Below are 22596 nucleotides of genomic sequence, written 5' to 3'. Positions count from 1 at the left end.
CTGTTATAAAATTTTGAATTTTTTATATACAAAATATTTATTTAAAAGAAAAAGCGAAATACACGAAATGGTTTTAAAGTTTTCTATATTACTAGTATTTTTGCATATGGAAAATAGTGGATATAATATAAATTTTATATTGGTAAAACAAAAAAGATTTTTTCGTCTTAGTCAAATATTTTCTCTAGGCTTCTCTTACTTAATAAATAACAGAGTAGGTCTCTCGTGAGACGGTCTCACGAATCTTTATCTGTGAGACGGGTCAACTCTATCGATATTCATAATAAAAAGTAATACTCTTAGTATAAAAAGTAATACTTTTTCATGGATAACTCAAATAAGATATTCGTCTCACAAATGCGATCCGTGAGATCGTCTCACACAAGTTTTTGCCTAAATAATAATGAGATGTACACTAGCATCCTAGAATGATTACTTTTGGGATGACGGTGTAATTTGAAAAATAAAAAATACATAAAAAAAATATCATGAAAACCAATTATAGTAAATATGTTTTTTTTCTATTGATAAACTCTCACAGTAAACTATTATTCTATCTTTATTTAATTTTTTGAAATTTTAAATTATCATACCATATTTTAACATAAAAATAATAAATTAATTTTTTTATTTTTAATATAATATCTAAATATTCCTACAATGATATGTGGTCGAATAATATCCAAGTGTTTCCCACAATGATACACTAATAAATTACATGATATTTGTAACTTCTAAAAAAATATTGTTCAATTCTCATGTGAATTTTATACATAAAAACTTAAAAATAATTTTTAAAAATATTTCATAAGTTGCCTTAATCCATCGATTCTGTTATCTTCATATTTCCTACCCGACCCAGATGTGATTTGGGTAGACCCAATCAACCTCAATTCCATTAGCCGAAAAGATGAGTTCATATTAAAATACATTCAAGGCCAAAGTAGATGTCCAATAAATTACTGAAGAGTCTGATTCATTACTCTATGTTTTAGAACGGTAAACCCAAAACACCGAGCATATTATGGCCGATCAGGGGACCAAATAATGCACCGACCCGAACTCATACAAATACGACAGTGAATAAAGTCTCAATAATATAAAATTCTTGAAAAAATCTTATGTAATAAGGTAATAATCTTGAAAAAACCTGTATATATCATTCAAATTATAAATTACTTAAAATAAGATAAGATCAGACTAAATCTCATGTTTAAGATACTTACTATACCAAAGTTCTTGTCATACACGGACTCTATCCATTTCTACATCTATTAATATAAGGTACTTATCATTGGTACATTCATTCACTCATTACCTATACAAGTACTACTATACTTGTACTTTTAAATTTGTTTTCCGGACTAACTTAGACATCGAAAAACTATACTGGAAACACTTCCGATATCCTCTAACGTTTGTTTATTTACGTAGGATTTAGCCTAACTCTCTCATCAATGGTTCTGCTCGGTCCACGTCCAACTCAGATATTCATTATCAACCATCACTCAGAATAATTTTAGCTCACCGTATTAAATATAAAATACATGAAATTTTTAGCATCTTCATATTCTTATGAGACTATTTGGTCGTATATCGAACAACATACATAATTTCCAAACAAAAGTAAAACATAATATTATGTTAATATCATTTGACTGGACGGATAAGAGAAATCGATGATGATTCAAATACTTAACGGAATTTTTTATAATAAAATATTATAAAATAATACTACTTAATCAAAATATGACTAACGTGGAAAACATAAATTTCTAGTGCAATCCGAGGGCCAAATATTGTTAATCAAAATATGACTAAGTAATATTATTATTGATATTCTGATAATTACTGTCATTACTATTATTATATTACAATTATTAATGTTATAAATTTTTAAATAAAATTAGGTAGAAAATAATTTTTACGATGAATAGGTCTCTTGTGATACGATCTTACGAATCTTTATCTGTGAGACAGATCAACCCTACCGATATTCACAATAAAAAGTAATACTCCTAGCATAAAAAAAGTAATACTTTTTCATGGATGATCCAAATAAGAGATCCGTCTCACAAAATACGATCCGTGAGACTGTCTCGCATAAGTTTTTATCTTATACTATATAAGGTTTTAGATCTCGATTTCTATAATTTTCTTTTTGACATAGAATTCTATTAAAAAAAAAAAAGTAACTTTATTTTGTTTGAACCGGTTCATACAAATTTATTATTTTTTAAATGTAAGTTTTCCATTTTTAGTCATATTTTGATCCATATTTTTATAATATTTTAGTACTCACCACGTGTATTCCTGTAAATTGATACAACAGCGAGGGCATATGGGGTAATTGAATCGTATTTAAGCTGCGACCTAAACCCTAAAATCTCTCTCAATCTTTCCCCCCATCGTATCCAATCACCCAGGGATTCTTTGATTATATTTGCAATTGAGCCTTGCGTATTGGCGTTCGGATAATCGATCTGCTCGAAGGCTTGATGTTGTACGTATTTTTTCATCCTCCTTGCTTTTTTGTTTCCCACTTCAGACTATGTGATGAAACTCGAATTAAATCATGCCATCTTTCGGATCACAAATTATTATTAGCGGAAACTTTCAACATTGAAATACGAGGATTGTGGTACTAGGTTTCTTATTTTTTCGATTTTTTTTTATATGTTATGAATAATTGTTTGTTTGCACTAACTGTCCCAAGACAAGCGTAAAAATTGCGGCCTTTTAATTTGCATCCCTGGTTTTTTTTTTTTCAATTTTAATGTTATTCATAGACAAATAGTTTTTTTTGTTGCTGATTTCCGTTTAAGATTCTGAAGTTTGTGGTGTTTATCTGACCCAGAGAAGTTATATTCAGGTGAATGCGTATCATATTGGGAGGGATGTTATAAATTTTATTGTTTCTCCCGTTCGTCTTGCTATTCATCCTTCTTGTAGTTTCTCCTTATAAGCGGAGTAAAGATTTATATGTGAGTTGGTATAAATGCCTGATCAAAATGTTAAAGGGAATGATAATAATGCCAAGGCGCCAGGAAGCGGGGCCAATGCCTACACAATTAATCTGGAAATCTTCAGCAAACGGTTAAAAATGTTATACACTAATTGGAGTGAAAATAAGAGTGATCTATGGGGTGGTTCCGAGGTTTTTGCAGTAGCAACTCCCCCTCTATCTGAGGATTTGCGATATCTGAAGTCTTCGGCCTTTAATATATGGTTGATCGGTCATGAATTTCCAGACACTATTATGGTGTTCATGAAGAAACATGTCCATTTTCTATGCAGCCAGAAGAAGGTGTCATTACTTGAAGTAGTGAAAAAATCTGCAAAAGATGCTGTAGGTGTGGAAGTTATAATGCATGTGAAGGCCAAGAATGATGATGGGACAACATTAATGGATAATATATTCCGTGCAGTTCGAACAGAGTCGAGGATGGACGGATTTGATGTCCCGGTTTTTGGGCACATTGCTAGAGAGGCCCCTGAAGGTATCCTTCTGGAGATGTGGGCTCAGAAGTTGAAGAGTGCAAATTTTCAGCTCACCGATGTTACAAATGGATTCTCAGATCTGTTTGCGGTGAAAGACCCTACTGAGATTACGAACTTGAAAAAGGCTGCTTACCTGACTTCCTCAGTGATGAAAACCTTTGTGGTCCCAAAGTTGGAGAAGATAATTGATGAAGAGAAGAAGGTAACCCATTCTTCCTTGATGGATGACACTGAAAAGGTCATACTTGAGCCTGCAAGGATAAAGGTGAAGCTGAAAGCTGAAAATGTTGATATATGCTACCCACCAATTTTTGAAAGCGGAGGGGAATTTGATCTCAGACCTAGTGCGTCAAGCAATGATGAAAATCTGTTTTATGATTCTACTAGTGTGATTATATGTGCAATAGGATCTCGGTACAACAGCTATTGCTCAAATGTGGCTCGGACTGTTCTAATTGATGCCAACCCCGTGCAAAGCAAGGCCTATGAAGTCCTCCTAAAGGCTCATGATGCAGCAATTGCTGCTTTGAAACCTGGACGTAAAGTTGGTGATGTATACCTGGCAGCTCTTTCTGTAGTTGAAAAGGAAGCACCTGAAATGGTTCCCAATTTGACAAAATCCGCAGGAACTGGAATAGGTCTTGAATTTCGTGAGTCAGGACTTAATCTAAATAGCAAAAATGATCGAATGCTGAAGACAGGCATGGTCTTTAACGTGTCTCTTGGGTTTCATAATTTGCAAATAGCGACGAAGAATCCAAAAACCCAAAAATTTTCTATGTTGCTTGCTGATACGGTTATTGTTGGTGATCGTGTTCCGGAAGTGTTGACTTTCACCTGTTCTAAAGCTTTGAAAGATGTGGCATACTCTTTCAATGAAGAAGGAGAAGAAGAGCTGCCTAAAGTTAAAGTTGTATCTAATGGTGCTGAGACATTCTCGTCTAAGGCAACACTTAGATCAGTTAACCATGAGGTGTCAAAAGAAGAGTTGAGGAGGCAGCATCAAGCAGCTCTGGCTCGTCGGAAGAACGAAGAAACTGCAAGAAGACTTGCTGGTGGTGGTACTGAAGGAACAAGTCATGGTCCTATGAAACCCTCAGGAGAGCTGATTGCATACAAGAACATCAATGATATACCTCCTCCGAGAGAATTTATGATTCAGATTGATCAAAAAAATGAGGCCATTTTGCTGCCTGTTTATGGAAGGATGGTGCCTTTCCACATTGCTACTGTAAAGAGTGTATCTAGCCAGCAGGACACAAGTCGAACATGTTATATTCGGATAATGTTTAATGTACCCGGTGCTCCTTTCTCTCAACATGATGCAAACTTGCAGAAGTTTCAAGATTCTATTTATGTTAAAGAAGTTTCATTTCACTCCAAGGATCCAAGACATATCAGTGAAGTTGTTCAGTTAATTAAAACTCTCCGTAGACAGGTCGCCTCCCGTGAATCAGAGAAAGCTGAGCGGGCAACTTTAGTTACCCAAGAAAAACTGCAACTCGCTGGAGCAAAATTTAAGCCAATTAGGTTGTCTGACCTTTGGATACGCCCAGTTTTTGGTGGTCGGGGAAGAAAGCTTAGTGGCACCCTGGAAGCGCATGCAAATGGACTTCGTTATGCGACTTCAAGATCAGATGAGCGGGTGGACATCATGTTTGGAAACATCAAACACGCATTCTTCCAGCCAGCGGAGAAAGAAATGATCACCCTCCTGCATTTTCACCTGCACAACCACATTATGGTGGGGAACAAGAAAACCAAAGATGTTCAGTTTTATGTTGAAGTCATGGATGTAGTACAGACTATTGGAGGTGGAAAAAGATCTGCCTATGACCCTGATGAGATTGAGGAGGAGCAGCGGGAGAGAGATAGAAAGAACAAAATTAGCTTGGATTTTCAAAACTTTGTCAATAGGGTCAATGATCTATGGTCACAACCTCAATTCAAATCACTGGATCTGGAGTTTGATCAGCCACTGAGAGAACTTGGTTTTCATGGTGTGCCACATAAATCATCTGCATTCATAGTACCGACATCTACATGCCTTGTGGAGCTCATAGAGACTCCGTTTGTGGTTATTACCCTTAATGAGATTGAGATAGTTAATTTGGAGAGGGTTGGTCTGGGTCAGAAGAATTTTGACATGACCATTGTGTTCAAGGACTTCAAGCGGGATGTAATGCGTATTGATTCAATCCCTACATCATCTCTAGATGGCATTAAAGAGTGGCTTGACACGACAGATCTTAAGTACTATGAGAGTAGGCTAAATCTTAACTGGAGGCAGATACTAAAAACAATCACTGATGACCCAGAACAGTTTATAGAGGATGGTGGATGGGAATTTTTGAACTTGGAGGCTAGTGATTCAGATTCTGATAATTCACAGGAGTCAGATCAAGGATATGAACCTTCAGATGTACAATCTGACACTGGGTCGGAAGAAGAGGATGAAGATAGTGAATCTTTAGTGGAGTCTGAAGATGACGAGGAAGATGATTCAAACGAGGAGGATGAGGAAGATGAAGGGAAAACCTGGGAGGAGTTGGAAAGGGAAGCTAGTAATGCAGACAGAGAGAAGGGAAATGAATCAGACAGCGAGGAGGAAAGAAAAAGAAGGAAAATGAAGGCCTTTGGAAAATCTCGTGCGCCGGAAAGAAGACCAGGTGCCAGCCTTCCCAAGAAGGCCAGGTTTAGGTAACGAGTGATAAAAGTTCAATTGCTTTTGTAGGGAATGAACTCTTTATTTCCCTTCTGCTATTTGTTTGACATTATGTAATGTATTTTAAATGATCGATTAAGTAGGACATGCATATCTCTGTTTTTGATTCTATCCACAAACTTATTTCTCTCTATATTCCAAAATTCTGAGGCTAAGTCACTCGGAACTTTTACTTCCGGATACTTTCTTCTTCCTGTTGCCACTTGTATTGGGTCTGTTAATATGGTGAAGGATTGTAAGTGAATAAGATAAGTAGCATCTAGTCTTGATTGTATGGGGTCCAAGATACGTGTCACTCGATGGTAATTGACTTTCAGAGTCCCTTTAACTTCGTAGATGCCTGTAACCTATGAAATTTGGCTACTGCGTCTTCTAGGGATTGTATGTTCTGTTTTGCTGATTTTTTCTCAAGTGATGATGGAAATACACCATTTCAATATGTAAGGGAAGTTTTGGCTTCCTCGTTAAATAATATGGAATAGGGATAGCAAATCAAGCCTCAAGGTACAGTAGTTCATGTCGTCATTTTGGAAGTTTAGAGCAGCTTCAACTGTTGGGTGTATAAGCTTTAAAATTTCCTAATTTTATAATACTTTGCGATACTCAAATTAAGGCTCATCTATAATGTGATTTTCTCACATTTCACTTGTTTTATGACGACTGTATTATCCACTGATTATAAAATTGTGAGGGGATGTTTTCAAAATGGTCAAATTTATCATTAATTTAAGGGCTATAAGTTTCTTTAGATGATATTTGCCTTGAGACTTCAAATCTTTTTTTCGAGATTCTTTTTCTATACACTCCCGCAAGATTACGTTGGTGTTTTGGTATCACGCAATTAGGCCTTTATATTTGTGTGTAGGGATGTCCACGATCCAAACCAAATCAAGCAGTATCAGGTTTGAGCTGTGCTCGTTTAAGATTGTTTGAGGCTCGGGCTCAAGCTCGATTCGAACTTCTATTATCAGGCTCGAACTTGGTTTGTCTTGAAATTAGTAAGCTCGAGTTTGGCTCGTTAAAAGATCATTTATTATGTTAATCAAGTCGAGCTTGAGTTTGATTCATTAATAGCTCGTTTACCATGTTTAACAAGCTTGTATTGAGCTCTGCTCGTTTTTTAGCTCGTAAAGCATGAAATTGAGCTTGAATTTAAGCTTGATTCGAGTTTGTTAAAAATTAAATATATCTATGATATAATTTTAAATCAAAAGTAAAAATGTAAATTCATTCATAAATAATCAAAACAACAAAAATAACAACTAAAAAAAACATAAACTCAGTATGTTATTGAATATCTCAAAATAATAGATCTAACATCTAGATAACAATTATTCGTCATACATTGATATCACCATATAAATAACATTGCAATAATTTCACTTCTTTAATACTTCAATTCCTTCTATTGACATCAATACTAATATTTTTATTTGTCAACTCAACAAATAAGCCAAGTTCGAGCTTACGAGTCACCAAACGATTCGAGCTTGAGTTTACGAGCCACTTAAACAAGCCGAACTCGAGCTCGCGAGTCTATTATCGAACTTGTTTGTGAGCTCACGAGTCGAATATTCTTAAGCTTGAGTTTGGTTAGATTAATTTTTCGAGCTCGAAATCAAGCTTGAGCTTGGTTTAATATGATTAACAAACAAACTCAAACGAGCTTTTTATCGAGACGAGCTCCGAATAGCTCGCAAACGGTTTGATTCATTTACCTCTCTATTTGTGCCTATATGCTAAAGAGAAGTGAGACATTCGGTTTTATTTCAAGTTATGATCGGTTTTAGAATTTATGCGTGAGAAGATACTCTTGATTTTAGGACAAGGTTTAATACCGTCACTCTCCATTATTCCTATTCTAGTCATAAGTTTTTTCAGGTTACCAATGGATCAATTCATTTTAAAGTAGAGAATTTCATTTGAACGTTATCGAGAAAACATTTGTAATGGATTTAAGATACATGAAATATGGAAATATCATTTGCCATATTTCGTAAGAAATCTTATTTCAAAATCCTCTGCATGAATCATATTTTTCTACACAAATCAAATGTGTTGTTCAAGCATAAGAGCTCTGTTTCTATTTTTCAAGAGAAATTCGACCAGCTCAGGCAATTGTAGTCGATACGAATGATTTTAGAGGTTTGGGTGGCTGAGAACTTTGCCCCTCTACAAGATACTGCAGGACCTATATCCTTCGGAGTTCGGAGAAAGGTAGAAGAAAAAGAAGTAGAAAGCAACTGAGTTTCTTTGTTGAATTCATAAAAATAATTCGTACTCTCGAATTTTGTAACCCACTTACTTACAAGCAATCTATACAACAACTCGTTTTTGTAGGCAACACAAAATTAGTAACGCCATCGGTAAGAACAGAAAATTTCCCATCAACTGAACCATTTCCAGCCAAATCCATTAAAGAGATGCATGTGAATTTCTTTGAACCGATACATCCATACCTTCAAGCAATGCCATATTAAATAATTGTACACCGGGCTGTATCCAATCACTATTATCATGTAACATGTTCTTCAGTTCAATGCTTACACAATTTTCGGCCAGAGAATCCAAAAGGAAACTACGATCTTTCCAGTTTTCTTAAGCAATGTCTCGAGTGCCCCATATAGTGAACTGTTTGGAAGTTTGATTCCAAAAGGCAGGGCATTTGCTTAATAACCATTGACAGAAAAAGAGTGAATGCTTATGGTGTTGTGTGAAATAATATGCATATTAGATATCAGAAACAATAGCAAAAATCAATTTACCTTTGCAAGCCACATAAAATATGTGGCTGAATGAACCGTCCGCGCCTCATAATCTTCAGTCATGCGAAGATTATTGAAAACTACGAAGTAAAACTATCATAACAACCATTGTCAAAAGATATTCTGCAGATTTGTTTCTTTTGATCTTAAGTCAAACCAAGGTTTCATCTAAGGTATTGATAGTGGACTCCTACAAGAATCTCTTTCTATCTACAATCATGCGATGCAGGTTCATGCTAATATATTGAAAACTAGAAGATATTTAATGCCAAATGAGGCACCAGAGTTCCAATATTGTATCAAATGTGTATCGCAGCCAACAAACTTAGATAGCTAGACCCTGTTAGTCTTGGAAATGTGAGACGGGCACTACAATTTCAGTAAAAAAGTTAAAAATGTCACAAGAAACACATTCTGTTTGCTTTTACTGTTGGACTTAGAGGCCTACTGGGCTTTTTTTTTTAATAGGAAATTGGACAAGCAAAGCCTAGTAGATAGTAAGTAGGAAATGCCCTATATAGGAAAATAATCATAGTATTGATGAAGTTATATTGAGTTGCACTTTGTTAAAGTGTAACAATGATTGGTCAAGAGGCTCTCTCGCGCACGCAGTGGGTGCAAATCATGGGCCCGATCTGCAATGAAAAAAGGCTTGACTTGTGTGCAAGCGTATGAGCGCGATCTGGGTGCGTCGAATGTCGGACCGATCAAGGCAAAATTTCCCACCAAAATTATTTTATGGACCGACCTTTGGTGCTCTAGCTGGACTGACCTTTGGCCTTTCGGATGGCCTGCAGTGGTGTGCGGGTGCGCGTCTGTTGGTGTTTGGCAGAGTTTGGCATGCGAGCATGTGTCTTCACTGTGCGGGCGCACGCATTGTTCTGTCCGAAACTCTAATTAACTAAGGTTGTCAACATGAAAGTTGGAGATCTATGCCTTGGATTTCATTTTCCGTTGATCTCACTCAATTTGATTATCGTACATGATAGTTATGCCAATTCTCTCTGCCCCTAATTCCGGATGGATTTGGACTATATTCAAAACATAAAAGTTTTAGTGTTATGTATTAGCTTTTTGAATGAAGTTGGTTTAATATCATTTGAATTAATACTCAGACAGTCACTTCTCCATTGTTGTCCAACATACTTTTCAAACATCAATTAAATACTAATCCAATCCTTCATTATCAAAAAATATTTTCTCAGTTTCACTATCAATTATATACTTAATACACTCAATAATATGACAAACATCATGAATTATCGAGAATCAAAACACGATTTACGATAATACGTGCATGTGCCTTATACTCTCCTTGGGTATAAATTGCACAACATAGGATCACATACAAAACACAATTAATTATAATCACCATTGCATTTACACAAGTCAATTGACATAGATTTAAAATCAATCCAACATAAAATCATCCAAGTAGATGGATTTAAAATTCATAGCTTCAAATCCGTCCATCCAAACACAACCTCACACATTTATTACACAACTATTATCCGATTAGTACTCACATATCAAAAGTCAAATCTATGTTATATTTCACCTACCATTGAATTCCTCATATCTCTTATTAAATATATAGAAAGAAACATGAATCACATACAGTAGGTAAAAGATTGTTACAACCTCCAAATGTTGATGTTTTCGTTCTACACAATCGATGTAAGATATATGATTTTTTTGTTAACGTCAAAATAAAAAATATTAAAGAAAAAAATACAAGATTTCTACATATTATGTTTGATATATGCATACGAACAAGAATGTATTATTTTTAAAATTTTAACTTCAAAATTAAATTTTATAACATATGCAAAGGTTATACATCACTACTATCATAGAGTAATATACTCATTTATTTATCGATCAATATAGTGAATCTTGACCATTGGCATCAATTTCTCAAATTTAAGATGACTTTTTTAGTTTGAGATCTAATTATAACAAATTCTTTCACATACTAAAAAAATATTCATTCATTTAGATAGTTCGGATTCAGATGTTATCCCATACATATTTATCTTTAATCGGGAATATATGTTCATATCTCTTGTATTAAATATGTTTTAACATTAATCTTTGATATCAAATACCAAATATAAAATATGAGTTAGTAAGTGTAATATGTATATTAAAATAATATGTTAGTTGTGACACGTCTCACATATCTTTATCCGTAAGACAAATTAACTCTGTCCGTATTTACAATAATTTATACTATATTATTAAGTGTGAGTGAATTAGAAAAACTGTTTGAGGATGACACCAAAATATCTTCTCTTTTTACCCTCCTCTTCAACACTACATATAATAATTCCAACCACGTCAATCCTACGTCTCAAATCTTCCCTAAAAATAGAAGCTCTAACCGTACCAATACATTTGAAAACTTCTCAATTAAAAAAAACCTTACGTTTAATATTTTTAACGCAAAAAACCTTTTTTTTTCTACCATAATACTATTATATTTTTTTTAATGTAATTAAGTTTAATAGAAAAATAGATTTTTTGGTCATACACAACAATGTGTACGAACACACTAATTATAATATTCATATCAAATTACAAATGTTCAATATTCATTCTATAAATTGATTAAACAATATTTCAAATATCTAATATTATGTTACACGCAACGCGTATGCCTCATTCGCTAATAAATAATATTTTTGAGATAGGTAATCGATATCACAAAAATATACCTGAATTCAAAAAACTCATTATTAATATATTATGCCATATCAGAAACGTCATCCACTTACCGACTCCCGTTGATCTTCACCGGAAGATGCCAAAATCAAAACCACGTCCGAAACGCTAGCACCCTTTGTCCCATCGACTAGTGGAATGACTCGTGATCTTACCTATAAATAGGCTTCCTATTTCCATTACCAAGACTTGCAGGCGTTTGGTGTTTCTAAAGAAAGTACCCAATTACAATAAAGTTAGCAACTCCCTTCTGTCGGTCCTTGAGTTTCATCTGCCAAGGTACAGAAGTTTGGTGGTTCTTTCGGTTTTTGTTGCTAGTTTTAGCCTCTGCGGAGGATTCTATTCGCGGGTTTTGTCTGGGCTAATGTTGTTCTTGCTCTTTGATTTGAGTGTGTTCTTCTGAGTGAGTTATTTACCATTTCTCTGTCTGTGTAAATAATTTCCTGATTGTATTGATCTTTTTATTCCAAAATTTTGCTATAAATTTGGGATCTACTCATGATTCTTGAACTGTTTTGTTTAAGGTTTAGCGGTCAGAGTTGTGTAGTAGACAGCGGGAGATATGAAAGATTTAAACTTGTTTTTGCTTCAAGGTTGGCATTTATTGGTTAGTGATAGTTACTGACGAGTTTCATCCCGTTTCTGTTTACCTAAGTTTGATTCATAAACGGGTCCATTTTCCTCCTTTAACGCAGATCTAGGCATGATTTGCTCGGTTAGGGGGCAATAGGCTTTGATCACCCTTCATTCAAAGGATTTCTGATTGTTCTTATTATAGTTATCATAGATGCGTTGTTCACTGGATTCTATTCTAACTTGCAATAAATTGACTATTCAGCATGCTTCTCGTAGTAAAAAGAAAAGATTCGCGGGGACTTTCTGGGTTAAAAAACATGTTAAAATAGCTGCTACTATTTCGAAATAAAGCGATGCCCTTTGTTCTATAAACCGTGGTGCAGTATATCTTGGTTTTTTGGTGCTAAACGAAGAAAACCTCACTTGAAATGTAGAATCTATCTTTTCGGAGTCTTGAGATGTTCACGCTTATATCTTAACCCAACTTCTTATAGCTCAATTGAGTCAGTGACTCAGGTTTTCTTGTGTCGATTTGGATTTTTTCTGCCTTGTAAAATGGGGCTATTCTTGTTTCGAGGACTAAAATGATGGATTTGGAGTTTATTTCATGCAGGTTGGGAAATGGACACCTTCCTGTTTACCTCTGAATCCGTGAACGAAGGCCACCCCGACAAGCTCTGCGACCAGATATCTGATGCAGTACTGGATGCCTGCCTGGAACAAGATCCTGACAGTAAAGTTGCTTGTGAGACTTGTACCAAGACCAACATGGTAATGGTCTTTGGTGAAATCACAACAAAGGGTGATATAGATTATGAGAAGATTGTGCGCACCACATGCCGCAATATTGGGTTCATATCCGATGACGTTGGTCTTGATGCTGACAAGTGCAAGGTCCTTGTTAACATTGAGCAGCAAAGCCCTGATATTGCTCAAGGAGTTCACGGTCACCTGACCAAACGCCCGGAAGAGATTGGTGCTGGCGACCAGGGACACATGTTCGGCTATGCCACAGATGAGACTCCTGAGTATATGCCTCTCAGCCATGTGCTTGCTACTAAATTAGGTGCTCGGCTGACAGAATACGCAAGGATGGTACATGTCCCTGGTTGAGACCTGATGGCAAGACTCAAGTTACGGTGGAGTACTATAATGAAAATGGTGCAATGGTTCCAATAAGGGTACACACAGTTCTCATCTCGACTCAGCATGATGAGACGGTTACTAATGATGAGATTGCCAAGGATCTGAAGGAGCATGTCATCAAGCCAGTCATCCCAGAGAAGTACCTTGACGAGAAGACGATTTTCCACCTCAATCCATCTGGTCGGTTCATTATTGGTGGCCCTCATGGTGACGCAGGTCTCACGGGCAGAAAAATCATTATTGACACCTATGGTGGTTGGGGCGCCCATGGGGGTGGTGCCTTCTCTGGAAAGGACCCCACTAAGGTCGACAGAAGTGGTGCATATATTGTGAGGCAGGCTGCCAAGAGCATTGTCGCTAATGGCCTTGCTCGCAGGTGCATAGTACAAGTCTCATACGCCATTGGTGTGCCTGAGCCCTTGTCTGTTTTTGTTGACACTTATGGCACGGGGAAGATCCCTGACAAGGAAATCCTGCAAATTGTGAAAGAAAATTTTGATTTCCGACCTGGAATGATCTCGATTAACTTGGATTTGAAGAGGGGTGGTGGCGGAAGTTTCTTGAAAACCGCCGCATACGGGCACTTTGGAAGGGATGATGCTGACTTCACATGGGAGGTAGTTAAGCCCCTCAAATGGGAGAAATCCCAAGGCTAAACCCGAGACATCTGCTACTGTTTCCCATATTACCTTGCGTTGTGTGTGTGTTTTCCTTCCATTTTAATTCATGTTCTTGCAGCACAGATTGCTTTGTGATATGCCATATAAGGAATATATGTGTGGTGTCTACTTAGATTACAGTTTGAGTCAGCTAGTCAGCAGTTGCACGTATGGTAGTCAGGTGAAAGCATCGCATATGAATGAATTGTTTCAAGTTATTAGATTCATCATAATTTTGAGTTCGTCGCATGCAATTTGTGCTATTTCGAACAAATACATGTAATATTTTTTTAAAAAAAATAAAAATCTTGATACGATCTCCCCGTAAACTGGACCTGTTCGACAAAATCACAAATTCTGAAACACTACGCCTCGTACATCCCTGTAGATATCCAAACTTCTTAACCAACATTACCATCAAATTAAATTTAATTATTTGTAATATTTTTCATAAGTGACTTAAATACATGACTTTTTCTTGACATTAAAATTAAATTGATTCGTGAGATTGTATATATGAATTTTTCTTTAAAACCTTAATACATCATCATGATTTTTATTTTATAATAAAAAATTCCTAATTTTACGGAAACATGGTTGATTGATACAAAAGATATCATAAATAAATATTAATTTGAAAATTTATATGATACATGGAAAGGACAAAATTATTTCTTTCTTACAAAATATGCATTTATGTTGGCGTTACACAAAATATGCATTTATGTTGGCGGTTACCTCCTCTGAAAGTTGAGTTTGCCAATACAAAATGCAAACAAAGCAGCAAAAAATATCGGGTAAAAGAATAAAAGAACACCCACTAAAGGTAATTGATTATGTTGAAATCCAAAGTAGTCCCTCAGAAAAGCAGCAACGGATTTGGTTTCTCCAAACACTGTGATTGGCTTTTCTATATCTCCATATTGTGAAGTGAGCATCCCATTCAATGACCAAGAAGTTGGAACCACATAATAAAACCAGAGCCACCACTTGGGAATTTGCTGTACATTCAAGAACACAATTCACCATCACCATATATTTCACAAGTACCTTTCTATTGAAGTGGGAATAAATTATTTGGAAGAAGTGGTTACCGGGTGAGGAATCAAGAATCCGGCGAACAGATTGAACATTGTGTAGAAAGTTGACTGCAAAATGGCAGCCACTGGGAAACTTGGTGTTATCGAAACCATCATCATCCCAAGATAAGTGAAGTAGAGCAATGTAGTGAACATGGAGTAGAAGTACCAAAACACCTTATGTGCTGTCCAGTAGTATCCAATCAATGGATATGTTATCACTGTGAATGCAATTGCTTGTGCTAAGAGATATGGAATCTCTATTATGACCTGTCAAATTGAAGAAAAATACTATTGATTCCCACGTCAAAACGAAACGAATCACTCTAACAACTCATTATGCAGATAGGAATTAATTGTTGGCAGAACTCATTGTGCAGATCGTGGCTCGCACCGGCCCTTTTGGTATCCGTGGGGTAGAAACTGTTTCGTTTAAACATCGCGGAAGATGAGGTTAAGGCGAATACATACCTGTGCTGCTGAAAATGCCAATGAAGTGTACATTCCAGCAAATCGTTCTCTGTAGAAAACCATCCGCTCCGTGCTGACATACGGAAGAACCGAGGAGGAATTGTTTATGCCACAGAAGAGAGCTGATGCATACATTGAACCAAGTAGAGTGAATAGGCTCTGCTGATTGTCTCTATCAAACAGAGCATAAAATATAAAAACACAAATCAAAGTTAGCATAAACCAATGTGGAAGCTGTTGCATGAGAGCGAATAATAAACTTGCAGAGATCTTTATGGCTTACATTTTCTTGCCCCGATCACGGAACAATAATCCGAAAAGAAAAGAAGAAAAAAGCATATGAAGCGATCGGGTCAAGTTGTATGAAGGGCTTCTCCAATAAGACCAGTGCTGCTTCCATAGGCAGGATTTGAATTGCCCCCACCAATTTTGTGAGTAGAGAGTGGGAAAATGGAGATCTTTCGAATCAGCAGGTGGTTTACCAAGGTGATTCACAAGCTCTTTGTTAGTCCTAGGAATCAAACAACAGAAAAGAGATTCATCACACACAATTAAGAAATATGACATGTTTCATTTGTTGTTAATAATAATAGTACGATTGGACTATCTATCAGTTTAGAGTAATCATTTCCCAGAGCAAACACGGATGCAAAATTATTTTTGTAGAATTGAACTTTTATAACTTGATACATCCCAAAGCTTCTTAATTTAGCATCCTTAACACCAATATTGACTGCTAAGCTAGCAGAAGCAACAATTGGCCTCCAAATGTCTCTACTGGATTCTATAGTGTAGACTCACTTCCATGGCCCATGGGCCTATGATGTGACATAACGTGCTTACATTTGTGGGCTGTGGAGTCATTTCTTGAAGTTGTTGAATAACGTACTAAATACATGAAGCTACCTCTTGAATTCGTCATTACCACTTTTAGAATCCAGGCATTGGTAGATCGATATGCTAAGCCACAAAATCGACATCATGTCATGAAAGAAAGGGTGATTGTAACACTCCTTTCTCACATTGAATTGTGGGACATGTGGATGACTTTACAAGTTTGTGTAATTGATTGTTCTAACAGGAATTGATCGTTTTTGTAAAGGAGAAGAGATGCGAAGTAGTTACCAGCAAAATCTATCATACGGAATCTCGCTTAAACGAGTCCTTAAGTTTATAACTAATGCAAGAGACGGTTAACCATGTAGGCCATAGAAACTCACTTGTATAGAGAAGAATTCTTGTAAATGTCAGCAAAGTCTAAGCCAAGTTCAGCTTCAGATGAAGTTGAAGTAACCTCCAACATCCATGTTGCAGGATTGTAGTTGTCTCTAATTTTTGGTACACCAGAGAGACCCTGTTAACGACTCGCAAAAGTAAACATCCACGAATAATCTTCAAGTAAGTTGAGCAAGAAAAAGCATCATGTATTACTGAATACAAAGAAAGATTCACCTCAAAATATTCAATAATTTTCGAAGAGTGCTGACCTAAAGGTCCGCAATATATCATTTGACCTCCTGTTTTCAAGAGCACCAACTGCAGATAAAAACTATATGTTACTCTGTCTTTTTTGGTAAGTGAAAACATGAATGGATCCAAATGTAAAAAGTTACCTCATCAAATGCCTCAAATATGTCGATACTCGGCTGGTGAATGGTACAGACTATTGTTCTGCCTGTATTCGCCACATTCTTTACTGCTCGCATAACTATTGCAGCTGCTCTCGCATCTAGTCCAGTTGTAGGCTCGTCCATAAAGATAATCGAAGGGTTAGCAACAAGTTCCACCGCAATTGTTAAGCGTTTTCTTTGCTCAGTTGAAAGACCAGTAACACCAGGCATGCCAACCAATGCATCCTTGATCCCATCAAGCTCGATGGTTTCAAGAACTTCATTCACAAATTCCTGAAAAAACACCATGAAATAATGTGCTACGGCTAATAAAGAAATGCAAACTATTAGGAAAGTAATGTCCTACATATTTGGTTTTAGGGTCAATACTAGGTTGGAGACGAAGCCAAGCAGAAAAAATGAGTGATTCTTCGACAGTAATCTGAGGAGAGTGTATGTCTACTTGTTCACAATAGCCTGAAACTCGAGCAAACGTCGATTGAACTTTAAGATACCCTCCTACTCTAATTTCTCCGTCTATGGTTCCGCTAGTTTTTCTGCCGGCAAGAACATCTAGAAGTGTGGTTTTCCCGGCTCCACTCACGCCCATCAGTGCCGTAAGAACACCCGGCCTAAATGAACCAGTGATGTCACTAAGAAGCCGAAGCCTTTTCTCGGTGAATCCACGCTCCTTCATTGCCTAAAAAGGTAACCATGGAACAAAAAATGCCATCTAATTTCATTTCTGATGTTTCTTGATGATACAATGAAATATCATAACTTAGGAATAAAATGTGACTTGATTCATGTGTTTACCAAAGGGGTTTCAACATAGTACTGCACGTCTTGAAATGTTATACTTAAGGGTTCAAAAGGTAACACCATCTTATCTGCAAGAATGCGACAGAAAATTTAAGTACACATGAAGTGGAATCACATAATATTTTTTGATAAAATGGAAAAACCTGACCTTTGAGAGTTTTTGCGGTGTTTCTAGGAGGAGAAACTTTGGAATGCTCTTCTGCATGGGTTCGGGTGTCGGGTTCTGTATTTCCTTTTAGCTGGGAGAGCTTTTCACTTGAAATAATAGTGCGAGAACTTGAAGCTGGTGCATTGTTTCAAATATTTATTTCATTACTTGAATCATCTTGAGTTGGAATCTAGACGATTATCTAATAATGCTCTTACATTTCAAGAAAGTTAGGGCCAATGTGAATCCAACGTTGAGAAGCAATGTATATACTAAGAGGGCACCGACGGATATCCAATAAAGATTTCCTCCAAAGCTTAAACCCCGGTTTTGAAGTGCTTCATGTCCTATTGTTGTATTTCCTTGCAGCTCCTTTACAAAATTTGGCAAAGACAGAACAGAGAATGATTTTGTTGATCCTGTTGGTAGTTGTTTCGAAATTTCCAAAATAAGAAAATGATAGTAAAATTAAGAAACATATTCACCTTTTGCCATCTTGGGGCTAGAAATTCATTCACTGCAAGGCCTATCTCTCCATATGATAGTGGAGAAACCCAGAAAGCCCATTTTAACCATTCTGGCATGGATGCTGCAAGAAACAGCAGACTCCTGAGTGCCAGAAGTTAAAATATGTGACGAACTAAAACAAATAAATTAAAACGACTCACGTCTTGGGATCAAGAATCCACTGAATAGCATTACAAACAGTATGCACATACTGCCAGCCGTTGTAGACGCAACGACACTCCTAAAGACTGATGCCATGAAACGGAACATAGATATCGAGGTCATATGTACCGCAAATAACAATATCATTTGTCGAAAAAACCTGAAAAAACAAAATTAAGGTATATGCTAATTCACAAAATATCAAACATTTTTCTGTACAGTAAAATGTTGAGTGGCAGCAACCTTCCGGCCTCGGGGCTGAACCCAATGACATAGTAAGTGAGTGACGTCCATACAATAGCTTCAAAAACCGAAAGTGGGATCTTGAGAATGGAAGCTGGAATTGCATAAGCCCAAGCAGGGTAAAAGTATGAGTCTCTCTGTTTGTAGAAAATTTCAAGTCTCGCAATGGTCATCGAAAGCTCGGGAAATCCATCGATAAGAAGAATAAGGAGTGAATAAAATAGAGCTCCCAAGTAACTGTTAGCATGTACAATATCAATTCCCATTTGTGTCCTCAAGAATACAGTCATTGTGACTGATGCAATGATGATAAGCTGCAAAAGATCGAATTGTATTGAAGAAGTACTTAGAAAACTCAATGTAACTCAGAGAAAAAATTAATGGACTAAGCCAACCTGAACAGCTTTGAATACATATATGAAAGAGTTTCTTCTCATGAGAAGGTATTCCCTTGACAAACACGCTTTAAACAACGTCCATTTAGAAAGAGAATACTTGTTAAAACTTGTTGCATTTTCGTGGCTTTTGGACTTATCGTAAGGAACAGAGAGATCTTCGCTATATTTCTTAATGTAGGATGACTCATTGTATTTTCTTGAGAATGCATCAACCGAAACATAATGGTAAGTTTGGTCTGTTTCATTCCAGTATTGTTCTTGATCGTTCCTTGAAATGACCTGATGATTAAACCATTCAAAAGTGAGATGATATTGGATTACACGACATGAAATAGCGAAAATACACAGATTTAATGAACTTGCCTCCTGAAGAAAATCGGCAACTCCTTTTCTTTCGGGACATTTGAATCCACAGGACTTGAAAAATTCTAAAACATCAGTTCGAGGTCCATGATAGATGATCTTTCCCTCTCCCATTAAGATAATATCATCAAATAAGTCGAACGTTTCCGGTGCTGGTTGGAGAAGTGAAATAAGTATAGTTGCATCTGTGATATGCGCTAGTTGTTGAAGAAAACAAACGATCTGGTATGTTGTCGAGCTGTCTAAGCCATTTGATATTTCGTCCATGAATAAAGCTTTTGTTGGTCCAACAATCATCTCACCTTAACAAAGTCGATCGAAGATTAAATACTTGAAATCACAAAAACATTTAGTATTATTGGAGTAACCATGTTGCAAGAAAATGACTAGTACTTTTAACAATGAGACTACCTGTTGTGAGTCTTTTCTTCTGTCCACCTGAGATACCTCTCCTCATGGCGTCTCCGAAGAGCGTGTCAGCACAAATATCTAGTCCAAGAATCTGAAAAATGTCGAAATGATATGGTAACTATCAATTGTAAGGCGCTCGATCTACACAGTGCTAGCTGAAGAGTAATAGCTAAATCAAGTAAGAAAATACTTTTAATATGTAGTCTGTCTGAAGTGTTGTCTTTTGTCCTTCTACAGCAATTGCCTATCCCGAATTAAGACAAAGAATGCATAAGTTTGACACAAAAGGAAAATGAGAACTAAAAGTATTCGGAATTTTAAGTACCTTCATGTAGGTATCTATATCAGGATCAGGAACAATTTTTGCTTCTTTCTCCTTTTTAGTAAGTCGAGTCATAATTTCTGAGGATTAGATCATGTTATCAATCATCATGAAAACATAAATTTTCGCGATAAATCTAAGTTTTATATTATAAACTAGTTGCCTGCTCGGCTTCCGATTCCTTGACAGCGAGACGAAAAATCTAATGTTTCTCTGACAGTCATTTCAGGGATGTGCTGATCATATTGGCTTATATAAGCTGAAGTTTTCTGTGCTACAAACTCTTCCAGTTTGTACCCGTTGTATGAAATCTCGCCAGTAACCTGTTGTGGAGGAGAAGCACAAACACTTCTTACGTGGAACTTTATTGAAAATTATATGACTTAAAACCAAAATAATTGGCCTTGAAAGCCAAAAAAACAGAGGCACCACACCTTAAGCGACTTTTTCAGGTTGCCTGAAAGGGCTTTCAAGAACGTTGTCTTGCCACAACCTGGAGGACCTAGTAACAGAGTCATTCTGCAACAAAGAAATCCTTATCATATACCATACATACACCAACAAAGTAAAGCAAACAAATTACAAGTTTGTTGTTTTTCGAAAAAAGTAGAAAACAGCAGAGAAAGTATATTCAATATACCTTCCAGGCCTAATTATGCCACTAACACCATTAATGATGGTTATCTTGGCTTCTTGTGATGGTAAACAAGGAAGTTTGCTAATGCCCTGTCACCAAAACGGAGCTTTTATTGAAAATATGCATATGAAATCAAGAGAAGTGCTTTTATATAATCTCTATTCTAAGACGATTATGACAGAAACTAACCAAGTTCTTCAATCCAAATGCAACCTTAAAACTTACCGAAAGAGCACTTTTCACGGTATTCCAAAGCGTTGGGAGTGGCTTTCCATAGACAATTTCACATTCATCTTCGACTCGTAAGTCCTTGTATCTAACCTCAATTGTGGGCAGTTCAACACCAACTCTACATTCCAAAAAATAAAAGAAGAACCAATCCTCAAAGTCATGTTACAAAATAGAAAACAAATCCTTGCTTCCAAGAAGACAAGAAATATTCTTACTTATCAATCCTTTTTCTGATTTTACACAATAACCTAAGGTTGTCATGTTCAATATGTTTAATGAGCTTCTCAATGAACATATGTCTTTCAGGAGCACCAAGTTTGGTGACATCAACAATCCTTTTGCCTCCATTTTCGGGTTCGTTCCCATCGGCAATTTGATCAAACAGAGAAGATCTCAACCGGTCATAAGTTGGCAGCCTGTCTATGGCAGCCCAGTGCATCAGAGTTTCATCATCAAGGTCGTGAATATCTGATGCATTACTCAACTCTGAGTTGCTTCGAAAACTCGAGATGCGGCGCTGGAAGGATGATCTTAAGCTCCTCCCAATCTCTGACAATTCATGCCTAAACGACTCTATCTCATCAGTGCCAACCAAGTCAGCCATTGATTATATTTGGATAATAAATCTATATTTGATCAACTTTTGACATGCATTTTTAGGATATATATATATATATATATATATATAACCTCTGAAAGTTGACTTTCCATCTTTACTAAATGAAACTAAATTTAGAAGAAATGCGCGCGAACACATGTGAATTAAGGCCAACACAAGTACACAACCACAACTCAAGGATCTTCCAATATTATATATTACACAAAAACTTTTGTGATACGTCCTCGCAAGTCAATTTTATGAGACAAATCTCTTACTTTAGTACATGAAAAAATATTTTTTTTATGTCAAAATATTACTTATTCTTATAAATATGAGTAGGGTTGAACTATATCACGAATAAAAATCCATCTCACGAGAAACATACATACATATATATACATATACATACTACATATATATATATTCAAAGTCAAATTTTATTTAGCTTTAAATGACAATGATACAAAATTTTGTCCCCCACCATCTTGAAACTAT

At 36.2% G+C, this 22596-nt stretch overlaps 3 protein-coding genes across 3 annotated transcripts; 2 read left to right on the top strand and 1 right to left on the bottom strand.

The window, feature by feature from the left end:
- The first annotated feature begins 2360 nt into the window (after window positions 1-2360).
- On the top strand, window positions 2361-6402 carry LOC140970104 (FACT complex subunit SPT16). Its single transcript, XM_073431683.1, has 2 exons — window positions 2361-2503; window positions 2873-6402. Exon 2 carries the CDS (start codon window positions 2999-3001, stop codon window positions 6203-6205), a length of 3207 nt encoding a protein of 1068 aa, XP_073287784.1. The 5' UTR covers window positions 2361-2503; window positions 2873-2998; the 3' UTR covers window positions 6206-6402.
- A 5355-nt stretch (window positions 6403-11757) lies between these two features.
- Window positions 11758-14345, top strand: LOC140970097 (S-adenosylmethionine synthase 3-like). Its single transcript, XM_073431670.1, is given in 3 exon segments — window positions 11758-11994; window positions 12905-13372; window positions 13375-14345. Coding segments are annotated over 2 exon segments (1179 nt in total). The 5' UTR covers window positions 11758-11994; window positions 12905-12912; the 3' UTR covers window positions 14094-14345.
- Window positions 14346-14725: 380 nt separating this feature from the next.
- LOC140970089 (pleiotropic drug resistance protein 3-like) lies at window positions 14726-22179 on the bottom strand. The gene is made up of 24 exons (XM_073431659.1): window positions 21716-22179; window positions 21495-21618; window positions 21273-21358; window positions 21067-21151; window positions 20796-20955; window positions 20636-20712; window positions 20501-20554; window positions 20311-20401; window positions 19900-20201; window positions 19534-19815; window positions 19139-19452; window positions 18895-19055; window positions 18712-18815; window positions 18445-18598; window positions 18227-18361; window positions 18073-18146; window positions 17624-17956; window positions 17260-17550; window positions 17099-17182; window positions 16867-17000; window positions 15930-16157; window positions 15647-15818; window positions 15191-15445; window positions 14726-15097 (listed from the first exon to the last, which is right to left on the bottom strand). The coding sequence occupies exons 1-24, from the start codon at window positions 22102-22104 to the stop codon at window positions 14831-14833; spliced, it is 4356 nt and encodes a 1451-aa protein (XP_073287760.1). The 5' UTR covers window positions 22105-22179; the 3' UTR covers window positions 14726-14830.
- Window positions 22180-22596: the final 417 nt, after the last annotated feature.

The sequence above is a fragment of the Primulina huaijiensis genome, chromosome 2 (genome assembly GCF_012295235.1).
Source record: "Primulina huaijiensis isolate GDHJ02 chromosome 2, ASM1229523v2, whole genome shotgun sequence".
NCBI lineage: Eukaryota > Viridiplantae > Streptophyta > Magnoliopsida > Lamiales > Gesneriaceae > Primulina > Primulina huaijiensis.
The sequence above is the reverse complement of the archived record's forward strand: the minus strand, read 5'-3'. Positions and strand labels throughout refer to the sequence as shown.

Excerpts from the sequence above, each read along its gene's own strand:
- LOC140970089 (XM_073431659.1), bottom strand. The coding sequence starts at position 22,104 with ATGGCTGACTTGGTTGGCACTGATGAGATAGAGTCGTTTAGGCATGAA. Across the intron at positions 18,816-18,894 it reads TGGATTCTTGATCCCAAGAC|CATCCATGCCAGAATGGTTA; the intron begins GTGAGTCGTTTT and ends TGTTTCTTGCAG. Across the intron at positions 15,098-15,190 it reads GATTCTTGATTCCTCACCCG|CAAATTCCCAAGTGGTGGCT; the intron begins GTAACCACTTCT and ends TTGAATGTACAG.
- LOC140970104 (XM_073431683.1), top strand. The coding sequence starts at position 2,999 with ATGCCTGATCAAAATGTTAAAGGGAATGATAATAATGCCAAGGCGCCA.